At 49.3% G+C, this 27,562-nt stretch overlaps 2 protein-coding genes across 4 annotated transcripts; one reads left to right on the plus strand and one right to left on the minus strand.

The window, feature by feature from the left end:
* Positions 1–1,048: 1,048 nt before the first annotated feature.
* Positions 1,049–9,966, minus strand: NT5M (5',3'-nucleotidase, mitochondrial). Its single transcript, XM_068146577.1, has 5 exons — positions 9,387–9,966; positions 5,773–5,873; positions 5,284–5,344; positions 4,353–4,467; positions 1,049–4,178 (listed from the first exon to the last, which is right to left on the minus strand). The coding sequence occupies exons 1-5, from the start codon at positions 9,648–9,650 to the stop codon at positions 4,021–4,023; spliced, it is 699 nt and encodes a 232-aa protein (XP_068002678.1). The 5' UTR covers positions 9,651–9,966; the 3' UTR covers positions 1,049–4,020.
* Positions 9,967–11,666: 1,700 nt separating this feature from the next.
* Positions 11,667–26,814, plus strand: COPS3 (COP9 signalosome subunit 3). 3 transcript variants are annotated; one of them, XM_068146578.1, is made up of 12 exons: positions 11,669–11,831; positions 15,166–15,295; positions 16,699–16,811; positions 16,923–16,972; positions 17,918–18,010; positions 18,700–18,879; positions 20,206–20,346; positions 21,445–21,618; positions 23,044–23,130; positions 23,435–23,548; positions 24,697–24,777; positions 25,023–26,814. In XM_068146578.1, the coding sequence occupies exons 1-12, from the start codon at positions 11,753–11,755 to the stop codon at positions 25,074–25,076; spliced, it is 1,296 nt and encodes a 431-aa protein (XP_068002679.1). In that variant the 5' UTR covers positions 11,669–11,752; the 3' UTR covers positions 25,077–26,814. The 3 variants fall into 3 exon arrangements, with proteins under 3 accessions (XP_068002681.1, XP_068002679.1, XP_068002680.1); XM_068146579.1 differs by having other exon boundaries at positions 11,670–11,807; XM_068146580.1 differs by lacking the exons at positions 18,700–18,879; positions 20,206–20,346 and having other exon boundaries at positions 11,667–11,831.
* Positions 26,815–27,562: the final 748 nt, after the last annotated feature.

Below are 27,562 nucleotides of genomic sequence, written 5' to 3' on the forward strand. Positions count from 1 at the left end.
TCCTGGAGTCACACCAGTGTGAGGTCCACACATCTCAGCCCCAGAGCAAAGGCCCCATCCACCTCCCCACTGTTTCATGGTGCACTGGGGCAGGTCACTGCTTCCCATGGGATGCTCCTGACTACAGCATCAGGGCAGCAGAGTCAGACCTTGTGCTGACACAGCTGAGCACAACTGAGGCCCAGAAATGCAGATGTCAGAGCTGAGTGATGGCACAGACCACAATTTCCCTTGCTGCACCATCTAGGCAGGGGCTGAGCTGCAGCAGGACTCAAAGGGCTGATTTAGCCTTCAAGTGCTTGAAACCTCATTCAGAACCCTGACCTGCAGGAGACAAACCAAGCTGGTTTGGATGGGGTGGGGAATTACTGCTGCTCTGAACACCAGGGCAAACCCAATTCCATTGCTTTGTCCCAGCATCAGTGCTCACTTCCTCCATGCTGTGCTGATCCTGAGCTGGGCAAGGAGAGCCTGGGATGTGCTTCACTACCTGGCTGGAGCATCCCTCCTTGCAGCCCAATCCAGAGATGGGGATTTTCCCAGCCCTGTCAGGATAGCCCTGCAGTCCTCCCTCCCCACCTCTGATCCTACATGTCTGAAAGGGCTATGGCATTGCTCACTGCATGCAAGGGCTGGGCAAGCAGAGAGGTCACCTATGGCATGGCCCTGCAGAGGGCAGGGAAGCCTGTGGGCATCTGAGGACTGCATGTGTGGATGTGGATCACCCCACAGCAATGGACAAGGTACCAAATCCCAGGGAGATGCAGCCCATGTGACAGCTCCAGCCTCTTTCACTGCTTCTGCTCTGTGGCCCACAGACACACTTCACAGCTTGCTTTATTATCACAGATCTTTAGGAAGCTGATTGCTACCTAACCCCCACTCAAGTCCTCACCAGGACTCTGTCTGATGGGGTAATGGCACTGATGTGGGCTGGCTTCAGGCTTTTTGAACACAAGGACTTGCCCAAGCCTTCAGGTCCCCAGGCAGAGGGCAGAGCCACAGGTGGGAAACTGCAGAACCCAAACTCCATTGCTAGGAAGCTGGATGCCAACAAACCTCAGTGTTTATTGCAGTGCTCCTCAACAGCTCTGGGTTTATAAACGTGCAGTGACAAACCAACGCTCTGTGCATGTGAGCTGGCCACAGAAGGGCTTGAGTGCTGGAAGGGCTGATCCTTGGGCAACAGAGAGCCACCTCCCAGCCCCTTGCTCAGCAGCTGCACACAGGCCAGCTACCTGCTCTGCACTTCTGTGTCGAGTCAGATGCTCAGGCATGAGAAGCTCCAGCTCTGCTTTCAAGTATATTCAGTGTGAACCCACACAGGCTCTCCAGGACCACCTCCCACCAAGGGGGAAAGACAGACTGGGTGCCAGAGAGCCACATGCCTCACATCCAGCCCAGTCTCAGTCCATCAGGCTCATCCCACCCTTGGAGGAAGGTGGCTGCTTTGGGCAGCTGCTGGAATGACATGCCAGACCCAGCTCCAGCTTGAGGACAGGCTGTGAGAAGACTGTGGAGAACTTGATGAACTCACATTTAAATGGTGGGGAAAAAAACATCTTGGACCTCGTGAGGCCACCCCAGCTGCATGAAGGAGAGAGTAGCTGCTGGGACTCCATCTGGGATGCTTGGTGGCCTTAGTGGCTGCCCAGGGAGCTCTACCTGCTGTCCCAGCTCCCCATCTACAAAGCCCCAACCAAGGTGATTCTTGGCTGCATCTCAGGTGGCTGCTCCCACACCAAAGCCCCCACCTGGAGAAGTACACAGTGGTTTAAACAGAGAAAAGGAAAAAGAGGGGAAAAAAGAAGAAAAAGTAAAAAAAAAAGTCTTAAAACTAATAAAAGATCCTTGTGGTAACTCCTACCAGCCTGGGCCAACCACATCAGCCTTGCACCAACCATCCCAAGAGACAGCAGCCTTCAGAGAGACCCAAGATGATGCAGACCCTGGCCCCGGCCCCACAGCAGCTAGAGAAGGCACAAGTTTGAAGCACCAACTTCAGGAGCCCCTCCAGGGGGTGGGGGCAGCTGCTGCAGCTGGAATAGGTCATTTCTTGGCTATGCAGCTTGAAACTCACATTTTTTCTGCTGATGGGGGGGGCCCATAGAAGAGAGGAGAGGCAAGTCAAAGGTATGAGCAAACAGCACAGCAATGCCAATCCCTTGCCAAGCCCTGGCTACCACCCCTGCCCACGGGGCGAGATGTCCCAACGGGGAATTTCAGTCCTTGGAGCCAGCAAGTCCTCAGGCCAGGAGAGCAGGAGCAGGCTGTGGGATCCCAGGTGGCATGGGGGCAGGCAGGAGCAGGGGCAGAATGGTGCCAGCAGCGATGGGCACCACATCAGTCCTGAAGCATCCCCAGAGCTTTGCCAGGGGCAGTCCAGCATGGGGTCCTGTTTGGACTGGCCAGGCCACATCCCCAGCAGCTGGGATGTCTCTTCTCTGAGTTCAGGTGGAGGCTGATGGCTGCTTTCTGCTGCCAGCTGGGTCACTGCAGGTCAAGGCCAGACTGGTGCAGGCTTGGGGAGACAGGAATGAGTCAGGCAGCGAAGGAAGAGGCTGTGGGCACCGCTCTGCAAAAGCATGCCTCTTGGGGCTGCTCCTTGGTGCAAATGCTCCACTTTTTGTGCCCAGCAGCCCTGGCACAGTCACCTGGCAGTGGGTGGCTGGTACAGGCCCATATGCTGCAGGCCCTTCACACTGGCCAGGCAGCTGAACACCTTGCTGCAGGGTGAGGTGAGTGGGACTGGCAGCACGCTCTGTCCCCAGATACCCAGTGGTGGAGCTGCAGAGTGAACCAGCCCTGTGATACCATCTTGTGGGCACCTCTGATGGGCTCCCCAGCCTTAAACAGCAACAGCCCCCCAACTTGTGGTACTTGAGGACTGAAAACAGCATCCACAGATGCAACCATGACAGTCCTTGACCAATGCAACCTTCAAGCTGCCCTCTGGACCTCCATGGTGCCTCTGCTGTGCTCACTTCCTAGCACTGCCATAGCTCCTCCACCAGCCTCACTTCTCCACCCAGCAGCATCCTTCCAGGTGGCTTCACCTGCACTGTGGCATCAACTGTCCCTGTCCCTGATGGGATGCAGCACTCAGGACCTTCTGCATGGAAGCAGGGTGCCCAGAGGATGCACACCCAGAGCCTTCCTGGCAGGCTGAGGTCAGACACTACCAGGAGGAGGGAGACGAGGTGATCTGGGCATGCAGCCTGCATGTGCAGTCCCTCCTGACCTTGAAATCCTAGGATTTGCTAACAGATCACTGGCAGGGTGAGCCATGAGCTCCTGCAGGAAATGCCCAGTTCCCAGGAAGGGTTCTTGCTGGCTCTGCTGCCACCTGCTCGCTGCCCCAGAGGTGCCCTGGGCAGGTTGCCCCTGCGCGATGAGCTGATGAGCAGGTGGGAGAAGAGCCTCCTCCTCTCTTCAGCCCAAATCAGCTCTAAAGCCCCAGCTCTAAAACTGTGGCAACTCCTCAGGGATGGGGGCAGGTGGGGATCCCTCTGCCCACTCCTCCTGCCCTCTCCCTAGACCCAGGCACTGACCAGGAGGAACCATGGCCCAAGACAGCCCCTCGATGGGAATTCCTTCAAGGAGAAAACGAAGCACCTGTGTGATGCCCACTGCCATGCAGAGGAGGAGAGCTGGTCTGTGTCCCCTGTGCCCCAGGCAAGGGCAGTGACACCATGAGGGTGACCTCATCCATCAGAAACACTGGGCTGGCCTCACAGGCGGTGCAGATGCAGCACAGAGACCCCAGGAGCCAGAAGGAAAAGGCCCCCCAGCTGGGCTGCCACATCCATGGGTCCAATCTTGCTGCTGGTCTCTTGTGGAATGGCCAGGCTGGGGTCTGCTCTCCAGGTCAGGGTGGCCATGGTGCTTCAGCTCACCTTCCTCCTCCCTACAGCAGGGACAGTGTGTCTGTCTGTCCACCTGTGGTTCCAGCTTTCAGCAGGACTCCATGGGGACACAAGCAGGTGGCCAGAGCCCGGGGTGGCTGTGGGAGGCTGGTGTTTAGGTGGCTGGGCTGGGGGGCAGGCGCTTGCTGTCCAGAATGGCCTTCCAGTCGTCGGTCCAGGACTGCAGCCTGCGTCTTGGGGGCTGCAGCTGCAGGTGCTTGTTGTGGCAGGCTGTGAAGAGCACGTGCTCCCAGCTGGGGTTCAGCTCAGCCCCTGCAAAGCAAGGTGAGAGGTTGGATCTCCAGGTAGCTCCTCCAGGTTGAGCTTACTCCAATATGGGATCGACACAAACCCCTAAGGAGAGCCTAACTGAGCAGAGAAGGACCAGTGGCCATCAGCCCATCAGGGCTGCCTCCAGTCACTCCTGCCACCCCACACCTGCCTTACCTGTTATATCAGGTCTGTCATCTATAAGCAGGTCAGCAGAAACCACGGTCTTGTCTCGTGTCAGAACGATCTGCTCAAGGAACTCAGGGCCAAAGTGCTTCTCCACCCAGGCATACTGGAAGGCAAGAGTGAGTGGTGAGCACTGGGAAGGCTGATGGATGGGGCAGGAGCTCCAGCATAAGCCCTGGCCCCACACAGGGAGGACATCTCTCTTAGTAAGTTCATTAGAACTTAAGAGAGGTGCTGGAGCAGGTCCAGAGAAGGGCAACGAACCTGGGGAAGGGTCTTGGGAATAAGTCTTGTGAGGAACACCTGAAGGGAGCTGGGGTTGGTTAGCATGGAGAAAAAGAGGCTGAAGGGAGAACTCCTCACTCTCTACAACTCCCTGAAAGGAGGCTGTAGAGAGGTGGGAGTTGGTCTCTTCTCATGAGTCACAACTTGGAAATGGCATCAAGTTAAGCCAGAGGAGGTTTAAGTTAGGCATTAGGAGAATCTTCCATACTGAAAGGGTTATCAAAGACTGGAACAGGCTGCCCAGGGAGGTGATTGACTCACCATCCCTAGGTGTATTCAAAACCTGTCCAGATACGGTGCTGAAGGATGTGGTGTAGTAGTGGCCCTGGCAGAGTTAGATAATGCCTGGAGTTGATGATCCTAAAGGTCTTTTCCAACCACAGTGATTCTGTGATTAGCGAGTAAGATCTGGATGCTGCTGGAGCACAAGTTCTTTAAAGCCAAGCAGCCTTTGATGTCATGATGAAATACTGAGACCCAGCGCCTCAGCGCATGCAAATGGCAGAGCTCAGCTAGTGGCAGAGCTGTTGCTGTGCAGAGATGCTGAAGAACACAACTGGAGGAGCAGAGTAATCTTGCTGCCATTTTCCACCTGGAGGCACACAGCAGTGGGGGGCTGGGACTGGGACCTGCTCACCTTCTCGTAAGGGCAGTAGCGATACTTCTTGATCGGGCTTGTGCAGATGAACACGTCAGTGCTGTCACGAAGAGAAACACAGGGGCACAGTGTCACTCACTCCTCTGTGAGACCCCACCTCGTGCCTCAGCAGCCAGGTGCCCAAAGCAGACCCCTTGGCACGCACAGATGAACCTGGGGTGATTGAAGATGTTCACCCCCCAGCTCGCGGCCCCAGGGCACGTACCCACAGCCATGCACAAGCACGTTCCCTCTTTCACCACCCTTGCTGGCAGCAGAGAGCTGAAGGGAAGGGGCTGCACGTGGCTGATTGTCTTGACAACTGCTTCAGGAGTCAAAGCCCTCCTTTTCCTCCCATGCCTGGTGGGCCAGGAGGTATTTTTGATGCTGATGTTGTATTCAGTGCTCGTGCCAGGAGGCTGATGAGCCTGCAAAGCCAACGCTACTCCCCCAGCCATTCCCAAATACCACAGGCAGGTTCCTACTCACTCTGCCAAACTTGCCATTTGCTTGACAGCTTCCACAGCCCCAGGGAGTGGGTCCAGCTCTATGAAGAAGTTTTTGGATTCCCAGATGCTGATGGCTTTCTCCTGTGAGGGCAAAGAGCACAGTTACTGCACAGGTCTCTTGGCATGTGTATCCCCCCCACCCTTTGCTAGGAGAGAGGATGGTGATGCTGAGAAAGGTGGGAGTGCTGGCTCTGGTGCCTTCCTGCTAACCTGCCCTGCCCCTGTGGCTGCCTCCATTCCCCACCTGCCAGCCTGCATCCATCCCATACAACTGAGATCAGAGATGCTTTGGAGCAGACTTGGTTTTGCCTGCACAGCCCCAGACGCAGGGGGAACAGAATGTTCCTTCAAGGCAAAACACAGGAGATTGTTCAGAGCTGAACCAAACCCCAGGTCTGCATCCAGAGAGGCACTTCCAGCTGACGTGGCCCTGCTGTAACACAAGGCTGCTCAGCTCCAGATGCTGTCTGGCCCATTTGTCTCAATCAGATCACTCCAAATAGCAGCCAGGCTGCTCTCAAAGGACAAAGCGTATTAGAGGATGAAAGGCACGTCGGGATGAATGCAGATGCTCTTCCTCAGGGATGCCTGGGCAAGGTCTACCAGGCAAATGCAGCACCTCCAGGCAAGGGTCTGAAACATTTACAGCCAAGTTGTCAGCTGAGGTGCATCAGTATGGCGTGAAGGGAGAGCAGGGCAGAGAGAGACCACAGAGAGTAAAACCCTGGGATGAGGGTAGAGCCTATGGTCTGCCTGCAATGGATCCAGCACAGCTCTGAAACAACAGCATCCTCTGCACTCCCTCACAGAGGTAACAGCTTGTCAGCTGCCAAGCAAAGCAATTATTTTGCACAGACACTGGGTCCTGGGGGAGGAAAGCTTGGGAGTGCTGCAGTGTGGCTGCAGGCAGGGGAGCAGCCTTGTCCTGGTGTTGTAGTGCAGCTGCAGCTAGGAAAAGTTTGTCTGAAGGATTGATTTTCATTTTGAGCACCTCTGCTTCTGCATTTGAAGAAGTGGAAGAGGGACAAAAAGAACTGCAAGCCCATTTTGGTCTTCTTGTATTGCACAGTATGCAGGAGCTGGTAGAGCATCAGGGTGGGAAGAGCAGCCTCAGTGATGCTTTTTGCTGGTTCTTAAAGCTCACAGCAACAAACTGGCTGGTTGGAGACCTCAGCTAGATGTGCAGCTCCCTCCTGCCCAGGGAGTGGGAATCTAGTGGGGCAGCAACATGCTTTGCCTTTACTGTGTCAGTACTGGGGGAAAGAAAGTAAGCAGCCATGAGCAGCTGGGGCTCTGCTGGAAACTCCAGGCTCAGGGCAGCAACACCCCAGAGCAGACACAGCCTCCCCAGCCCACAGCCTGCCCGTGCCAAAACAGCAGCTGCCCACCTTGGCTGCTCTCAGGAAGATGAATCCATGAACCCACTGAGCATTTAATATGATGTGTCAGAATCAACCCCAGATCTAGCTAAGATTTTCTGCTCACTGCAGAGGTTGGACTAGATGACCTTTAAAGGTGCCTCCCAACCCAAACTAGTCTATGATTCTATGATCTATGATCTCTCCAAATTCCCAGATAAGCATGAGAAGAGCAGACACCCAACTTAAAAGCAGACTACTCAGATCAACTGTTGCATTCTTCCATTTTGCCTGAGCAGCAGAAAGCACCAGTGGTTCAGAGCAGGGGGGAGAAACAAAAGCCTTCTTCACATGTGTTCAATGCTGATTTGGTGCAGGAGAGCCAGCAGAAATACCTCCTGGCACCATGACCAAGAGAGCTACCCTAAACAGTTTGCCACGGGGCCAGGCCAACACTCAAAGTCCTGTTGCTCTGCCTCAGACCAGCGAGCAGCAATGTTTTATTTTTAAGATGCTGGCTGTAGTTGCACAAGAGACATGTGAAGAAGATGGCCTGATGCAGAAAAGCACTTCAAACTCCACTGAAGTGTTTTCTTCCAGCAAAGACTTCCGCAGCTATTCTGCTTCCACTTATGTCGAAAAGCATTTTGCAATCAAGCTTGATGGGGAAAGAACTAAGCTCATCTTCAAGCAAAGATCCACTTGGCTCCCAGAGCCAGAGTAACTCCCTGCAGCACTGCAGTCAGCATGCTGCCCAGCAGAGGGAAACAAGAAAAGCAGGCTGGAAATCCCACCATGGCCAGGCAGGACAGAGCCTCCATTTCCTTCTTCTGATCCTGCCCCATGAGCAATCTCCCTGACTTATCAGGGCTGCCCATCCTTCAGGGTTTGTGTGCTTGGTGTTTTGATGAACTGTGTCCTCTATTTCAGAGCTGGGACCTTCAGCTCATCTTTGGCTATGTTCTGGTCTCCTACAGCAGCTTGATGGTGCTGAGGAGCAGGGACCAGAACAGCCACTGTGCCTGTAGCCACCAAGCAGCTCTTACTCTCTTTATCCACAGTCTGAAACCACTGGTGAAATCAGGGATGCCCAGAGGTCAGTCTGTGGAAGTTTTGCTACTTGTTCAGCCCGAGGTTTTACATGTTCACAGCAGATATAGGATGAGCTCACTTCATTTAACACATCCAAAATAATTAAGATCAAGAGAAAAAGAAGGAAAAAAAGAGAAAGAAAAGTTACTGTGCCTTACCCCCACCAAATTTCATCATCTGCCTTACTCCTCCATTTCATTTTCATCAGCCCCAACTAGAGAGGACACATTATTCCTTCACTTCTTCATGCTGCTTAGGACTTTGTCAATGGAAGAGCCCTGGACCTTATTCATGCTCCCTGTTTGCCATCATGCCACTAACAACTGGAGCACTGTTATCTGCTCTAACACCTTTCAACTGCAATCCACAGAGGAGACCACAGACATCCCACTGAGAAGGGAAACTTGCAGATACAGAACCTGACTTTCTGCAGTGGCTCAGCCCTTCACTGAATGGTAAAGTAGAACACAAAGAGAGCTTCTGCATCTAGGCTTCAATTATTAAAATGAATACAGTAACTCTCAGGCATGGGAGGGCTTGAGGTTGATTTAAATAAGCCCTCACATGAAGCATCAATTGCATGGTTTGTTCTCAACTTTTCTGCTGCATCCCCCTTCCAACCCAATGAAGTCTGTGAACCCCACCTCTCCTGTTGAAGAACTAACCAATTCATCCAGGAGCAGTAGCAAACCACACAGCTTAGCCATTCTAGAGCTACAATAATTTCTGCTGGAAAAGACCTTTAAGGTCATCCAATGCAACCACTATCTACCTACCAAGTCTGGTGCTGAGCCATGGCCTATGAGACATCTACACACCTTTTAAACCCAGGTATGCAGTTTGGTGTATTCTAAAACAGATGTTCTGAAAGATCTCCTTCCTTTGCATCTATCTCCATCCACACATGCAAGGGGGAAGAGACAGACCGACATGGAACCCACTGGATCTCTGGGCAGGGGGGGAAGGCACCACTGGAAGGCCTCCTGCCTGCAGACCCCTGTTTCTGTGTTTCAGTGGGAGCCCTGGCCAGCACCCACAGCCCTCCCCAGCATTGCACCCATGTGCAGGGACCCAGTGGGTGCCAGATCTCCAGCTGCAGGAACAAGAACCACGCGCAGAGCAGGGGAAGGAAGCAGAAACTCACACTCAGCTCATGTCCCAGGCGCCCGTATTGCTCTGACACCCAGAAGCCCCTCCGGTCCTCGAGGGCAATGTAGGGCTTGTCGGGGTACCTGGCCCTGAACTTCTTGAGGAAGCCTCCCTCGAAGTCAGCCAGCACCCCGTCCATGTCCACCAGCACCCGCAGAGCCCGGCTGGACCCCGCCGCGGGGCTGAGCCCCCTGCCCAGCCCTGCGAAGGGGCCGCAGCGCCGAGGGCGAAGGTGCAAGAAGCTGCTCAGCAAAATCATGGTGGCAGGGAACTAGGGGCAGGGGATGGAGGGGATCTCCGGGGAGGGATGGGGGAGGGGGTCCTTTATTTCAAGCACGCAGCCTGCAAGCAGAAGGAAGGTGCGGGAGGGATGCAAGGGGGACGCAAAGGGGAGCAGAGGGGCTGCAGGAAGGGCGCGGTGGGGATGCAGAGACCCGACCTCGCCCCACCGCTTCCTCCCCCTCCATCCCTCCCTTGCAGCGAGCGCGAAGCAGGCAGGAGCAGCTGCGGCAGCAGCGGGGCTAGGGGGGAACTGGTGCCGCCCGGTGCTCGGCCCGACCCGGCAGTACAAAGCCCAGTTCCTCTTCCCGGTGCCTGACCAAGCTCGGAGCGGCGGCACCGCCTTAAAGCGGCACAAGCGCCTTGCGACGGCGCGGCAGCACCGCGGCTCCCGCCCGCTTTGAGCGCCGCTCCCTCCCCTTCCCCGGCGCTGCGGGGTGCGGAGCCGAGTGGGGTGCCGGCTCCCATGCCCCTGCCTCAGCTTCCCTAACAGCCTCGGGGGCACCCCCGCGGCCGCCCCCTCTCTCCTTGCCTGCTGCAGACCCTCTCTCCGTCCATCCCCTGCCCACACTCCCCAATGTCCCCGTGCCCGTCCCTGTCTGGAGCAGGGGGTGGGTATGCCTTTGGGGGCTCTTGTGCCTGCTTCGGGGTGATTTTGCAGCGGAGCCTTGACACAACGTACCCATCTAACCCGTTCACGGGGATTAGGCACGCTTTGCCCAGGATCCTGCTCACTGTGACACTGCTATGTCCCCACGGGTGACAGGAATCCTTAAAAGACAATGCCCAGACCCGAAAGGAGAACTGACAGCACACCAGGAAGGTTTGTATGTTCTAACGCAGGACCAAAGATCACTCTGGTCAGAAAACACTGCAGAGATTAAAGCTGCTAGAGAAGAGGGAGGCCTCTGAGTGCAACTAACAGGATTAGGCAACTGCTGAGCTGGGAAAGAAAAGATTCTGGTTAGCATCAATAAAATGGCTTTAATGGGTCCAAAACATTTCATCTTTCAATGCTGGAATGGTTTCCAGTGAAACACATTGTCCTTGCTTCCAGAAAGGGCAAAACGAGCTCTGGAGATCAGGTGACTTGGGGAAGGTCACAGCATGAATGAATGAAGGAGAAGCACTGGCAGCCAGGCTGTACACGATGGTGAACGCAACAGTGAGGTTAGGAGGGGGGAATGCAACGTTGCGAGTCAGTGTTCTGCTTTGGGAACGTGTTGTTTACGGCAAGGAATGGGATTTAAATATCACTTGGTGTTTCTGCCCAAGCAGCAAGGGAATACACGCACATTTCCATGAGAGTCAGGAAAAAATCTTGCTTCTTGATGATACATTGAAGGACTGACAAACTCCCTGCCTGCAGCTGCTCAGGGCCACGTTGTTTCATCACTCCGACTCCTGCAGGGATGGAAAATAAGTCTTTTTGTTTATATAAACCCAATGAACCCGAAGGAAGAACGCAAATCCTGCTCCCCGATAGCAAGGTGAGCATTAGACAGGATCAGACGACAGCCACCACGTTCAGCCGCCGCACTACGCCCGTCAAAGGGGATTAAAGGAATTAAGTCCCTGTGTAGGCACGGGCGGGCCTTCAACACTCGGAGCAGGCCCCCGCTGAGGGCCCCGTGTCGCGGTATGAAGGGTTGGCGGCTCGCCGGTCGGCAGGCCGCCACGCCGCCACCACCCCCTCACGCCGCGACAAGGCGCCTTCATCGGCGTGACGCCATCGTGACGTCACTAACCCCACCCCACTGCAAACCCTGCTGAGTCACGGCTTCTCCCTTTCGCTTACCGCGGGGTCGCCACTTCCGGGCGGGCGGTTGCCATGGTGATCTCACGTCTCGCGAGAGTTACCGAGGCGCTGGAAGTGACGCGCGGCGGCGGGCCTCGCGCGGCACCCGCAGCGGCACCTGATTGGCTGGAAACGGCGGCGGCGCCCGTAGCGGTGGTTTCCTTCCCGCTTCCCGCCCCCCTCCCCTCCGCCCGCCGCTCCCGGCCCGCGCCACCCCCCCCCTTCCCTCCCCGCTCCTCCTCCTCCTCTTCCTCCTCCCTCGCCCCGCCTGTCCCGCCGCCAAGATGGCGTCGGCCCTGGAACAGTTCGTCAACAGCGTCCGGCAGCTCTCGGCCCAAGGTGACCGTGGTGAGGGGGGTGGAGGTAAAGCCGCGTGTGGGCCCGGGTGGTGGCGGGGAAGCAGCGCGGCCTGTGGAGGGGGCGGCGGCCAGGGGAGCTTACCAGGCCCTGAGCGGCGGGCTGGGGCCTGGGCTCTCTCATGGCTTTCCCGCAGGTGTGGGGCCGGTGTTCTGCTCCCCAGGGTGTCTCGCCCGGCTCCAGTGGACCGTCGGCGGGATGCCGGCGGGGTTTGACAGGGCGAGAGGGCGCTAGACTTGCAGTTTCCTCCTGCCTGATGAGTGGGAATCCGGTGGGTGACCACCGCGTTTTTCTTTACTATACCTGTACTGGGGGAAGAAAACGGGCAACCGTAACCACCTGGGGCTTTGCTGGGAGCGTCAGGCTCACGGCAGCAACACCCTAGAGCAAGCACAGGGCTCCATCCCGCAGCCTGCCTGTGGGGCACTGGCTGCCCGCCTTGGCTGCTCTCAGGAAGATGAATCCATGAGCCCATTGCATGTGTGGGCACTAAGCGTTTAACATTAAAAGCGAGGTCAAGCCCTTTATTTCTCTAGAACTCCTAGATAACATGAGAAGACCAGACACCCAGTTTAAAAGCAAGGATCAGCAGAGGAACAGTTCCACTTGCCCCTTTTGCCTGAGAGCAGAAAGCATCGGTGGTTCAGATGGGGCCTGGCCCCTCTCAACTTTCCTTCATAGGCACGGGGCCAGTGCTCTGCAGCCCCAGGAGGCTGGCATGGTCCTTGCTGGGCTCCCTTGCTGCACACAGAGGTGGTCTCAGAAGCATCCTTGGAGGGGTTTGACAGGGCATGAAGGTCTAACTATGTCCTTCATGGTGCTCCATGCTTTCCCAGCAAGGGGTAATGGCTTTTGGTAGCCTGAGGTCCTGGATTAGTGGAGTGAAGCTGGGAGCAGTGGTCTACTGAAATCCAAGCCTTGAGCATGAGAAAGGAAGAGCAGGCATCAAAGGGACTTTGACTGGGATTGTATAGCCCAGGCTGTCACCTAACTGATGAGCCTGTAAGTTGTGGGATGTGTGATTTAAAATACATTTCAGCAGTATTAGCTTTATTAGAACATGGTCAGAAGAGTCCTGCCTTACCACAGAAGTGTATGGTGGGAGGTCTGAGGCTGCAGATCAGAACTGCCATGAGCAAGTCTTCAGGAAGTGTTTTAATATCTGCAGTTAGAATCCCACCTTTTCATTGCCCTTCTTCCTGTGTGCTTGCACAGCATTTCCTAGTTCTTGAGCTTCCACTTTGCATTGATTCTCCCTGAAGTGTGTTCTGAGTGTTTCTAAGACATGGGATGTTTGATCCCTGCAACTGATCAGAAAATTGATGATGTGGCCCCAGGCTTTATCTCTGGCAGTTACTTTTGGGCGGAGCCCCAACTTGCTCTTACTCTGATTTAACCATTTTTATGGGGATGTAAGGTCCAAGAAACAAATTCTACCTGCAAGGTGGAGGTACAAATCAGATGGAAGATGATTCTTTGGTAGTTTAGCTGGAGAACTTTTGCATCCACACAACCTTGTAATGAAAAGGTTCAAGGAGAGACTGGTTGAGTTTATGGAAGGTGTCCTGCCAGGGATGAGCCAGATAAACATTCTCTGTGAGAAAGTAAATCAAGACACCAAAGAGGCTGCTGGAGAGCATACAGGAGTCTGTGTACTCGTGGTGGTGTTGGTTTCTGATTGTCAGCACTTGGCTGCATGGGAGGTGGCATAAATAGACATTCAGTTGGGCCTGGTGTGGGTATTTCTGCTTACCCTGGAAGATGGCTGGGGTGTGCTTGTGGGCCAAGGGGTTTGGGGTGGGTTTTGGTTTTGCCCTGTTCTTTAGGGGAGTGCTTGGTGATAGAATCATAACATGAAGCACAGACTGGTTTGGGTTGGAAGGGACTGTCAGTGGTCATCTCTGCCAACCTCCCTGCAGTTGGCAGGGACATCTTTGACTCAAGCAGGTTGCTCAGAGCCCCAGACAACCTGACCTGGAATGATTTCAGGGATTGAGGCATCTACCACCTCTCTGGGCAACCTGGGCCAGGATCTCACCACCATCAGTGTCAAAAATGTCTTCTTTCTCTTTAGTCTGAATATCCTTCTTGTAGTTTCAAACCATCACCCCTTGTCCTGGTGCAGCAGGCCCACAGAGTAGCTGCAGAGTGGGTGGATTTCTCTACAGGGAGGACACAGAAGTATGATACTGCAGTGCTTGAACACCAGTATCAGCCCAGCAGGGGTTTTGCAAGCCCTGTTCCTTTCCATCATCATGCTTGGAGTGCTGGGGAACATGGTTTTGGGGACAGGTTTCTGGAGTTCCTAGGCTCTGGTCACCCATTTGGATTTATTGATCCTTCCATTGCTTCAAAGCCTGACAGGGCTGCAGGGCTTTCCAGGTTTTCAAAGGAGAAGGCCAGAGAGATGGGGGCAGTGTAAATCCCTGTGAACAGAGGCACTATTCCTCATGCCATGAAGATTTTTGTAAGGCTCAGAGAACCTCTGGTTTGGCTGTTGGGTTGGGTTTTTTTTTTCCTCTCTAATCTGCAAGGATTGAACATTGAAACAATACTCAGCTTCAGAAAGGAGTAATTTTAATTCTAATAATTGAGGGGGAGAGAAAGAGTTTTAAAGCAGTTCATGATGATGGGTCTGCTTTCTTTGTAAGGGGTTTGGAGCTTTCCCTACCTTCCTAATCCAAAGTAGTTGCCTTTTGTGCTGTGCTCATGGCTCACAGCAAGTAAAATAGTATTGTAGTTTTAATTATACAGAGTACATTTAAAAAGAGATGCTTTAATCCTTTTTGTTGTAGCTACTTGGTTGTGATTTTAATGTCTGCTTCAAAAAGATGCTCTTGAGCAGGCCTGAGAAGTGGATAGGGACCTGGAGATGCAGCAAGGACTGAGCTTAGATTTGGGGTTTTTTAGGAAGCATAGAGGATGTTTTGTTTACTGTTTGGGTTTGGTTTGGTTTTCCCTTCAACACCCAGAAAGCACAAGTGTGGATAAATAGACCCATGTGAGGCAAAATTCTGCATCACTTCACTGGGCAGAGTTTTGTAGATGTAGCTTAGGTGGAGCTTGGCTTTGCTACCAGACCCTTTCTAAGGAGGTGAGCCCCTGGTGCTTTCCATGCTGAGTTTGTGTCCTCTGGGCATCCTTTGCAACCCCAAAGGCCAGAAGCTTGGCTGTCACCTTGTTAAAAATACCCAGTGGCCACCTCACTTCTTGCAAATTAACATCTCTGAAAGAAAATAGAATCCTGAGGGTGATGCTGCTCTCTGCTCAGGTGTGATGAAGCGTGGGGATGCCTGGGTGCTCTCTGACGGGAGTCTGACGACGCTGTTTTGTGTTTCAGGACAAATGACCCAGCTTTGTGAACTGATCAATAAAAGTGGAGAACTGCTAGCAAAAAATCTGTCCCATCTGGATACAGTGCTTGGTGCCCTGGATGTGCAGGAACACTCTCTAGGAGTTCTTGCTGTCTTGTAAGTGTTGCTTTCTTTTAGCTGAGCACCTTCACGTGAAAATTTCGGGCAGCCTGCTGAATCGTCAGCCTCAGGGTTTTCTTCTGGACAGAGATATTTTCACTCTGCATTTCCTAGCATGGTGCATAGCTTCCTTTGGTGAGGCACATTTTATTAATGAAAATGCCAAGGCAAACTTGTCTTCTCAGAAGAGAAATGGAGCTTGTAAATGCCATTACTGTCAAATGGTGATACTGGGGGGGTTGTTGTCATTAAGGTTCTTGTGTTCAGAAGTATTTTTCCATGTGTGTTCAGCAAAAAGGCAAACCAATCAACTTTTAAAACTTGGTTGGCAGGACATTGGCATGCTGAGCTGTAAACATGAGGGTTCTTATCATGGTTGTGGGTTATTTGTCTCTGGACAGCACTGAGGCTCTTGCTGCTGTCTGTAGGTTAAGATACTACTTGAATTGTTTTGGTAATGCTAAGTTAAAGATATTTGGCCCTGATGAAGGGGTCTAGCAGCTGCAGTATGGACAGGATCTGGTATCTTCCAACAGCATCCAAGAGAGCTTTTTCTGTATGTGTTTGTGCCATTTGTAACATACATAGCCAGAGGTTTTTGTCCTCAGATGAGTGTAGTCATAGCTCATCCTGCAGAAGCAGCAGTGTGCAGGGCTACAGCTTATAGGATGCTAAGAATAGAATAGAATAAACCAGGTTGGAAGAGACCTTCAAGATCATGGTGTCCAACCTATCATCCAACACCACCTAATCAACTAACCCATGCAACCAAGCACCCTATCAAGTCTCCTTCTGACCCCCTCCAGTGATGGTGACTCCACCACCTCCCCAGGCAGCCCATTCCAATGGGCAATCACTCTCTCTGTGTAAAACTTCCTCCTAACCTCCAGCCTAAACCTCCCCTGGCGCAGCCTGAGACTTTGTCCTCTTGTTCTAGTACTGGTTGCCTGGGAGAAGAGACCAACCTCTGCCTGTCTACAACCCACCTTAAGGTAGTTAAGGAACCCCCAGAGATGGAAAGAAACTGAAAGTGAGGAGAAAGAGATTGGATCAAGAGATACACATCTAATAAGTGAAGAGTTGAGAAATCTTGAGCAGGAGATGGTTGTAGGATAGACAAAAGTGTCCAGAGAAGTTCTGTGGCTGGGTGTTACATCATTAACCACTGTTCCCATTGTGACTGTAAGTGTTGTACCAGATAAGATGGTCTCTGTCCTCCATACTTTGTTCTGAACTGAGGTTTGCACTAGGCCGTGAATGGGGGCGTGCACACCATCCACCTGTCAGGAGCACTTGGGGTTTGTTTGCAAACATCCACATGCATTTCTAAAGACTGAGTGAAGCTTCTTTTATTCAGCTCCAAACTTTGAGTGCTAAACCTTTTTGTTTGTTTGTTTTAGGTTTGTGAAGTTTTCTATGCCCAGCATCCCTGACTTCGAAACCTTGTTCTCGCAGGTGCAGCTTTTTATCAGCACTTGTAACGGGGAGCACATTAGATATGCAACAGACACTTGTAAGTTCAGTTGCTCTCAGACTTCATGTATTTTGGGATGGTTTCATACTGCTGCTTTTTCACTGTGGTGTTTTCTTTTTTCCTTTTTCCTTTTGCCTTAACTGTATTCAGTTGCTGGCCTGTGCCACCAGTTAACAAATGCCCTTGTGGAGAGAAAACAGGTGAGCAAATATCATCACAGAGTAACTAGTACAGTAAGCTACCTACTAGTAGTACAATGCAGTAGCACAATAAACTAGTAGTGTCTACACTAGTACAATAAGCTACCTACACATCCAGCTCATAAAGGGGATGTTACCACTCTCTTACTCTCATCATAAAGGTTTGCCACTGACTTCATGTTGAGCATTTTTGTGCAGCTCCTTACTTGTGACTTTCAATTGAGAGGTAATGAGCTAAACCAAAATGTTAAGGTTTCTTTAAGCACAGCTGAAAGAAGATGCATTTGGGGGGAAAGGACATTGCCTAAAAAGGTGCTCTTGCACAAACTAGCAAATCTGTAGTACCTAGAATGTTCTCCAGATGATGTGTGTGTGAGTAGGAGAGAGCTGCAAAAATTGTTATCCCTGGTGAGTCAGTGGTGCTAGTTTCGGTGTTACTCTCACCAGTGTTATATAATGCTCTCAACAAAATGCCTTAAAATGTAAAGGAAACCTGGTTAAGAACTAGTTGACCAATGTTTTTGTTGCTAAGCTACTGACTTTCAGGCTACTTGAGTGAAACCTAGCCTGAAGTAGAAGTAGAGACCAAGTCTGGTTGAAGTGGAGTAAAGCAAAAGCCTCACCTTTGTTATTTGGTGGGAGTCAAAATGGTGTCATGGGGTCAAGAAAGATTTTCTTATTGATCCAAATCACTGTACTCCTGATGAGCTTGGCTCTGGGGAGCTGAATTCATGACCTCATTTAGTTTATCAGCAGAAATTACATAGCCAAGGTTAATTTTATTTTTGGAGAGCCTTCAATACCCTACAAAAAGGGAGCCTCAGGTTAACTATCACTTAATGGAACCTGTCAATTAGTGTTATTTTTCATTTGTAAGTGTCAACATAAGATCCAATGTGCTGCCATCTATGAGAAATTATCTGAAAGAGATGTAATTTCTGACAGCCCCTGCGAGGAATTAGCATTCTCAGACAAGCCATAGACAAGATGCAGATGAACACAAACCAGCTGACCTCAATACATGCAGATCTCTGCCAGGTAAGGGGAGCAAAAGGGCTTTTTATGAGACTTAAAGCTTTTAAGACACTTCAAACCCTTTGAGGAAACTCACTGCAAGATGTGAACATGTGAAATGTCTTTTAACTGTTGGGGTTTTTCTTTGGTCCCAGTAATAAATGACACAATCTGCTGAAATAAAATCCCCTTCTATTAATTTTAAGTGTTCAGTGCATGTCCCCAGATTGCAGTTTTGCTGATAACTTCTGAAAGTCCTGTGAGATCAGTTCTGTCTGGGCTCAAAGTCAGCCACAGCTTCTCTTAGGCATTTTTAAGTGTAATATCCAGCTACTGTTTGCTCAGTGCTGACAAAAGGCCTGTTTGTCTCAGTGTCTTTGGCCTGGATTTGCACTTCTGTCTCACTCTTGGCTCCTGGGATTTAGGGCTGGACAGGAATGTTTAGTGCAATATTTAGTGCTGCCAGCTTGGTAGCCTGGAAGGCCTGGAGTTTCAAACAGCTTTGTCAGAGTCTCATTTCTTTAGGATTCAGATCGTTCCTAACAGCTCCCAACCACTGCTGAACAATCTGTGTTACAGCACTGATGGCTTTTCACCCTCGGAGGAATGAGGTTTATTTATGAGTACTGGGTGAATTTTAGTTTCAGCTTCTTCCTCATGGATATTTGCATGAAAATGGCTAATCTCTTAAAACTTGCTGTATTTTCTTGTAGCTCTGTTTGTTAGCAAAATGCTTTAAACCTGCCCTCCCATATCTAGATGTGGACATGATGGATATTTGTAAAGAGAATGGGGCATATGATGCGAAGCACTTTTTATGTTACTACTACTATGGTGGGATGATATACACTGGGCTAAAGAATTTTGAAAGAGCACTCTACTTTTATGAACAGGTAACTTTTAAATCAAATGGTAAGTTTCAAAATGTGATGACTTGAAAGGCAAAAGCAGGCTCTCTAGCAGCACTGAGAGAGCAGATCATCTGTGGATCTGCCACCCAGGACAAGCAGTAAAAACCACAAAGCTGACCTAAAACACAAGCAGCCTCCAGTTATTTTTGTCCTTCACCTTAAGGATGTAGTTCAACTAAGAGATCTGTGCTGCAGATTCCCATAGGTTTTGGGTCAGCACCTGCATGCACTGTAGTAATGCACAGAAGCTCAGCTGGGTTGATGTTTGCTGCTAGCCCTTTTATGAAGGGTACACCCTGAGCACTACTCCTCAGCATAAAAAGTGAGGTAATGAGCAAGCTGTCTTTAGAGGTGTTTTTCCTTTAAGAAGATCTCTTCCAGCCAAGTACCTCATGTCCCATAAAACTATGCAACTCAAAGGTTGATGTTAAATTTATCTCACTATAAATATTTCTTTCAGATGCCTGCTTATTACTGCTCACAGGCTGGCATTCAGATTTATGCCTTCTTAAAGGAAAAATAGTCCTGTGGTTTTTGACAAGACCTGTGCTAATTTTAGGAGGCTGTTCTGCTTCTTTAGGGCTATTACAAGATTTGCTACTTTTACTTTGTGTGAAAGAAGAGAAAAATGGCAAAATTGGGGAAGGCTTTGGGGGTGTGTCAAATGTGCAAAATAAGCTGGTGCAGAGTTTTTCTGTAAACAAGGGTCAGCTCTTGAGCTGTATTCATAGTAAGCTGAAGTCCTTTCTCCCTGCTCTGCAGACCTCTTTCAGCATTCTTAAATATGACATCTGATGACATAATAGCTTTATAAAAGCTCTTTGAGGATCTGTGTAAGTCCAGGTTCCACAGGAACTGTATCATCATTCCTGGTAACAAGTAGCTGCAGGTGATTTCTAGTACAACTTTAGCTGAAGATACCAAGGAAAAAGGGCTTAGTTTGATCTTAACAGGGTTCTTCTAAGGTAGCATCACTGTAACATGTTTTGAGTGGCTTGTATAGAACAAGGATAGACAGAGGAAGCTGGGGGTTCTTCAGCCTAGAGAAGAGAAGACTCCAGGAGCACACTACAGCTGCCATCCAATACCTGAAGGGATCCTACAGGAAGGCTGGAGAGGGACTTTTTATAAGGGTGTCTTGTGACAGGACAAGAGGGAATGGTTTTAAGCTGAGGGAGAGTAGGTTTAGTCTGAATCTTGGTAAGAAGTTTTTCAGTACAAAGGTGGTGGGACTCTGGAATCTTGTTAGTGCAGTAGCTGCCAGTATAAGTGTACTAAAATTGTATTCCATTTCTTTTCCTTGCTTAGGCAATAACTACTCCAGCCATGGCAGTCAGTCATATTATGTTGGAATCCTATAAAAAGTATATTCTAGTTTCTTTGATACTACTTGGCAAAGTTCAGCAGCTACCAAAATACACTTCCCAGATAGTTGGTAGGTTCATTAAGGTAAGTCCTGTGAATGCAGCTAATTAACAGAACAACAAATCTGAAGTAGTAAATGAGTATTTTTTTCCTCTACCCTCATTTGATGGCACTGTGGAATATTGCAGGCCATGGGAGATACTGCACAGTGTGCAGAGTGCAACCTCTTGCTGTCCTTCCAGTGTACTGGAACTGAAGATTGGCCAATTCTACAAACTCTTGGTCATATTGATTACACAGCTTTTTAAACTTACCTGTGGAAGAACTTTAGGGTTGGTTGGTATTTATCAATATTTTCTGCACTGCCACATCCCCTGATAGCATTTACAAACAAAACTCAAATCTCACTTGGCTTTCAATTGGCAGTGGCCTTGTCAGAACATTCAGCCTGGAACTTCATCTACTTCAAGTCTGAAATGCTAACTAGTTTATTCCAAACTCCAGCTATTTAAAGATAGCTCTGAAGAAGCTGAAGGCTGGGAGTCTGTAAGCATTCTGATAGGACATGTAGAGAGGAGGACAAAAGCTGCTAGTGAGAGCATTCTGGTCCCAGGTAAATCAGAGAGTTCTAAAAGTTAGCTCTTACTTAACAATTATTTTGTTGATTTGTGACCAAAACTCTTAGAGTTCCAAAAATCTTCCTCTGCTTTCAGATACAGGCTCAAACAATTGGCATTTTAAAGTCCTTTAGGTGAATGACTCCTCACCCTCTGCTGCATCTCTGTTGTCCATGCTGTGATGCATCATGACTGAGGATGGTGGTGTCTTAGAACAACCAGAGCAGCTGGGCAGTGACTGATCAATGTGCTGTTAATCTTGAATTCAGCTTACTTCATGTGCTGGTCAGCTGATGGACTTTATCTTGCACTGCCATAACTAGAGTTGTCCCACAGGGAGTGGTGTTTGCTGGAGGTGGTATCCCAGGAGTACAGATGCAGTGCTTGAGGATCTGTCATTGCCATAAAGCTGTGGAGGGGCACCGTGTATTTGTTAGGAGGGATGCTCGAGCTGCTTAAATGCACTTGGATGCCTGTGTAGCTTTGGTGTTGAGGCAGTGGGTAGATTCTGTGAGGCTGTTTGAACACTGTTCTTTAAGCAGGGTTCTCACTTTTCTCCTTGCAGCCCCTTAGCAATGCTTACCACGAATTAGCACAAGTTTATTCAACCAATAAACCCTCGGAGCTTCGAAACCTGGTGAACAAACACAGCGAAACCTTCACAAGGGATAACAATATGGGGCTGGTGAAGCAATGCTTGTCATCTCTCTACAAAAAGAATATTCAGAGGCTAACCAAGGTAAGATGCAGGAGTTTTGTTCTGCTGAGGAACTGTGCTCAGTTTTTTCTCAGGTGTGTCAGAGAATCACACAATGGTTTGGCTTGGAAGGGAACTTTAAGATAATCTAGCTCCAGCTCCCCTCCCATGGGCTGGGACACCTCCTGCTGGACCAGGCTTCTCAAGGCCCTATCCAGCCTGGCCTTGAACATTTCCAGGCTTGGAGACTCCACAGCTTCTCTGGACAACCTGTTGCAGTGCCTCACCACCCTCACTATGAAGAATTGCTTCCTAATGCCTAACCTAAACTGATCTTATAGTTTGAAACCATTAACCCTCGTCCTATCACTAGTGTGGCAGTGTCACTACTAGACACCTTTGTGAAACATATCACCACCTCTTCTGTATCTGCTGTAAGGTCTCTCCAGAGCCTTCTCCAGGCTGAACAGCCCCTACTCTCTCAGCCTGTCTTCACAGGAGAGGTGCTCCAGCCCTCTGAACATCTTCATGGCCCTCTTCTGTACCTGCTCCAACAGTTCCAGGTCCTTCTGGTGTTAAGTGGCTCCAAATCTGGACTCAGCACTGCAGGTGGGGCCTCACCAGAGTGGAGCAAAGGGGCAGAATTCCCTCTCTTAACCTGCTGCCCATGCTGTTGGGCATTGCAGCCCAGGATGCTAGAAATGTACTCAATACAGAGCAAAATGATCATGTGGTAATGTCACAGAGAAATGACCCAAACCAAGATTTGTGTCTTGAACAAATGGGACTAAAAAGCAGCCAATGGCTGCTTAGGCATTATTTAAAAGGTGGTTCAATAGGTTTGCTTATAAAGGCCTTTGCCTATGAGATTCTCACACATAAAACAGCTGAGAGAGCTGCTACCCAGTGACCTCCTCCTCTGTTTGGAAGATAGAACTTTACAGGCTACTCAATTAGAGACTAGGGAGTGACTAGGACAGATTTTGGAAGTGGTGGAGTTTTGTGCTCCTTCAGCTGAGAGAGAGGTTGATTCCTGAAGATGACTGCAGGGGTGAAGCTCTTTTTTGGCAAGCTCAAAGGGTGTTTGCTACTGTAGAAATAATCTTACAAGGAATGCACTGCACACATCTCTTGAAAGAAGCTCATTCAAGGGATGGACAATGATTTTTTTGTGTGTAAAAAGGTGAGGGAAGGGGTTGGGTGTGTCAGGACTGTGTCTGGGGTAGAAAGAAATTGCAGGAATGGAGGAATGACTCCCTTGGTTTGGTCCACATGTATGAGTAACTAACAAATGAATGTCTGGAGGAAGAACTGGCTCCACTCTCAGTGCCTTTTGAAGCAATAACTATGTGTTCCACTTGTTCTTTCCCATTGGACTTACAAAGTAACATTTCATAGGCTGTGAAGGATTGGCAGGGGAAGCCCTCACCATCTAGTTGTAATGGTTTGATACTTGCTGTGTTTCAGACGTTTTTAACATTGTCATTACAAGACATGGCAAGTCGAGTGCAGCTGTCTGGGCCCCAGGAAGCAGAAAAATACGTCCTCCACATGGTAAGGCTTGGCTAAACTAGCCTAATTTAGAAACTGATCCCCCAGAAGACACTCTGTGTGGCTGGAGAATGGTTCTTTTTGAGCATGAAGCAAATGCTGTTGGTCTGCTGTGGCACTCAGACCGTTCTCAAAAGATCCTGAAAGATGTTCTCTGCCTGAGATAAAACACAGATCATTTGCTGGGGGAAGCTGTTAGGGAATAAAAAGCAAAGAAGTTAAAGATGATTCCATGAGGCATCTGTGTTGTAGTCATCTGAAAGTCTGCTTTTAGTGACAGCTTACATGAAAGCTTCTCTCATTTCAGATAGAAGATGGTGAAATCTTTGCTAGTATTAATCAGAAAGATGGTATGGTCTGTTTCCATGATAATCCTGAAAAGTATAACAATCCAGCTATGCTTCATAACATTGATCAGGAGGTAAGGCTTCAAGATACTTACTGCTTTTTGAATTCCTACTGAAGCACCTTAGTCTGTAATCAGGGAGCTGCTGGGAGAAGCCAGTGTAGGTAATTTACAGGGTAGAGATTAAGGACTAGGAAAATCAGCATTTGGCTATTTCACAGTACTGCTGTTTAGAGTGATAGAATTGTTAGGGTTGGAAGGGACCTCAAGGATCAGCCAGTTCCAACCCCCTGCCATGGGCAGGGACACCTCACACTACAGCAGGTTGCTCACAGCCACATCCAGCCTGGCTGCAAACACCTCCAGGGATGAGGCTTCCACCACCTCCCTGGGCAACCTGTGCCAGTCTCTCACCACCCTCATGGGGAAGAACTTTTTCCTAACATCCAATCTGAATCTACCCAGTTCTAGTTTTGCTCCATTCCCCCCAGTCCTATCACTCCCTGACATCCTAAAACTCCCTCCCCAGCTTTCTTGTAGCCCCCTTCAGATACTGTAAGGCCACAATTAGGTCTCCCGGGAGCCTTCTCCTCTCCAGACCGAACAGCCCCAACTCTCTCAGTCTGTCCTCACAGCAGAGCAGCTCCAGCCCTCTGCTCATCCTTGTGGCCCTTCTCTGGACACCTCCCAGCACCTCCAGATCCTTCCTGTACTGGGGCCTCCAGAACTGGACATAGATTTTATATTGATGGTCTGTTCCTGTCAATGCATTGCCTGTTGTATCTTCTCTGTGCATGCTTGAGATGTTTCAGTAGATTGCTTGACATTAGTGATGTGAAGTTCCTGGAACTGAACTGATTAGAAAGATTGGGTTTAGAGCTTGAGATTTTAGGGATCACTGTCAACAACCTACCTGTAGTTTGAGGTGGTTTATCCACTATCTATCTATCAGTGGCCTTAAAAAGGGTTATTGGGAAGAGTGGATCAAAATAAAGGAATGAAAAATGCTCTGACACTTCTGGTTGGGAGATTGATGGGATGGGAACGTTCTGACATGGAACTTGTGTGAGGGCAGAAGTTAGTGGTGGCACAAAGCACAGCCATCTTCAAGGTCACAGAATGTTAGAGGTGGGAAGGGACCTTCAGAGATCATCAAGTCCAATCCCATGTCATACCCTGGCTGGGCCAAGTAACCACCTTCACCTTAATGGTTTGTTTTTAAGATGCTGAAATGTATAGAGCTTGATGAACGACTGAAAGCCATGGATCAAGAGATCACTGTGAACCCTCAGTTTGTGCAGAAGGTAATTGATTTAATGTCTTGTAAGAGTATGTAAGAGACTCAGTGCAGTGGATGTTGGTGTTTACACTGTTAATAAGTACATACTAATGACAACCCATGCCTAAGCATCATGCCTTAAACTGAAAAGGAAGTGCATGTTGTTCCATCTGCACTTTATTTTCCTACCTGTTCACTTCAAAGAACTGTCTTGTCTCGAAGGTAAACCTCCAGACCTGTTTTGAAAACAAATAACTCTCTCCCTTCCAGAGCATGGGATCTCAAGAAGATGACTCAGGGACCAAACCATCCAGTTATTCTTGAAATTAATGTTGCTCACCACTCCGCTTTCAAGTAAAGGCTTATGAAAGAGTCACGCCTGGAATAGGGCATTGGGGAGTTCCACGAAGAGAGCAGAGAGAACTGAGCTTTGCTTTTCACCTGGACATTGAGAAAATTAAAAGGAAAACAAAACAAAACACAACAAAAACCCCCACCCCACCCCAAGAACACCCTCTCAGTACTGTATAATACCAGAAATATTCTCTGCAAAGAAAAAAGGAAATCTCAAACCTGAAACTTTCAAAGTCTGTTGTGGATTTATTTATCTTCAGATTAACATGGTTAAAATGCATTAAATAATCAACCTTTTGTTTTAAAGGGTTTGAATGTTGCTGTGTTTCTGTAGCAGTCTTCTCTCTTTTGGTTTTTTTCCCCCTCCTCTTCTGCAAAAACAAAAAGTGTTATTCAGGGAAAAACACAAACTGGTGTTGGTTCACTTACAAGGGAATTACTGGTTCATAATGCTGTGTTTAAAGTTGGCTCAGAGTGCAGATTGATCCTATGTGTGGCAGGGCAGGGAAGAGGGGTGGAGTTGGAAGTCAGTTCTCCATGCTATGGTTTGTGTATGCCTGGTGTAGCTGGCTGTTAAATGAAGTAAGAACAGTGCCCTTCCTAAAAGGATGAGCCTGTTAACAAGTCCTTGGAAGGCTGTAGGGATTCATGTAACCATAGGAAATCCATACCTGCCAGCCACTTAGGATTTTGAGTTTCTGGTACAAAATACCTTCTGATAGCATTTGCTCTTAGATCAAATTTCTTAGCCCTAAACAAAAGGATATTTGGTGTTTTGGAGGCTGCTGGATATGAAGTTGTTCACACTGAAAGAAATGTAAATGTTTATTCCTATATATTTGATGTGCAGGTATTCAGTGCAGTGGGAATCAGTTTAAGTGAAGGCCAGGCTGTAGATCTTTGTTTCCAAAGAGAACAGCTTTCACCTGGAACACAGGATTCTGTAGAGCTCTCAAAATGGAGGCTTTTATTTGGAGATAATATGCTGGAATGTTCTCTGGGTTTTAATTCACGCTTTTAAACATGAAAGTGGTGTTGGATTAAGTGCTTCACCCCTTAAATCAATGAGCTTTTTAATTCTCTCTGCTTCTCAAGCATCTGAAGGTTCTCACTCTTCAAACACCTTTGAAAACACTTCATGTCAGTGCAGATCTCCTACTGTCAGGCATAAATAAACCTGTCATCAAGTCAGAGAGAAACTCAGCATCCAGTGCTTCCTACTTAAATGCCTGACAAGGAGCTGCTTGCTGCTGCTAACCTGCCAGCTTTTTTTCAGGAGCCTAAGTGGGAGCTGAGCATTTCTGGCTCTTGCCAACTGCAGCTTGTATGTATTGAGGTCAGCCCTGGTTGAAAATGCTCCATTTGTGCTTCCAGTGCTGATGCAGAGCTGTTGGGGTTGTCACTTAAAATTGGTGTCCTCGTTCTAGCAGAGCCTCTGTGCCAGCAGTATACTTCTAGTGGGAGAGAGATGTCCCCAGGTTGTTGTCAAGGTGGTGAAGGATGTTTTTATTTAAGAGTATAAAATAGCAGTTTAGTGTTGAACACAGCCTAGATCCATAGTGTTAGTAGCTCACCACTGAGTATTTGTGCTTCCTATCATAGAGACTTCCATATTTGAAAGCGGTTGTTGCACCTCACCTTAAAGCAGATCTTGGGGGTTTTTCCATGACTTGCCTTACCACTCATGTAATTAAAGATATTGAAGATCTTTTTGAAGGGTTCTTTTTTGTTTTTTCCTTCCCCCCCGCCCTCCTTCTCCTAGTTAATCCTGCAGTGATTTAAATGCTGAACATGCTTCTGCAATTTTCCTCTCTGGTCCTGTGGAAGTGTTAATTTAGAGGATTAGTAATGCCGTGGGCTCAGGCACGAAGCGAGGTTGTTCCAGTGTTGACAGCCATGAGCAGCACTCACAGGAAGGACAGCAAATGACTAACCCCAAACTGCCACCCCTATAGAAATGTGGATGGATGGCCTCTTGTTGCCAGGGGAGAATGTGTGCAGGCTGCTTTCACAGAGTTGGAGAAGAACCAGATGTGTCCACTTGGCAGTGGCTGAGCTTTTATATCACTGGTTCCCATTAGTGAGTGTGGATTTACCTGCTGAGAGCTGCAGGATGGTTTTCTATCTATGGAATTAGAAATGAACTAATACAGGCAGCCAGCAAACAGCAGCTACATTTTTTTCTCTTCTGCTTAAAGTAGGTAAAAATAAATCCATGCTCACATCAAAAGGCTGCTAGAAAGAGCTGTGTAATAGTTTCCAATGGTTTATTACCCTGTTCTTAATCTGATTTGCAAGAGGGCAAATGCTTTGAAAGTTAAGAGAACTGCTGAGGCTCCTTTTCTGACATGGGTAGTTGTGCTGTTGAACTCTGCTGCTGGGAATCCAAAGCCAGGTCCCACCTGTAGAATCAGCAGGTAAAGCATCCACCAAAAGTGCTTCAGGGGAGGGCTTTT

This window comes from Melanerpes formicivorus, unplaced genomic scaffold (assembly GCF_026170545.1).
Source record: "Melanerpes formicivorus ecotype bairdi unplaced genomic scaffold, bMelFor1.0.p_v2 SCAF_14, whole genome shotgun sequence".
Classification (NCBI taxonomy): Eukaryota; Metazoa; Chordata; class Aves; order Piciformes; family Picidae; genus Melanerpes; species Melanerpes formicivorus.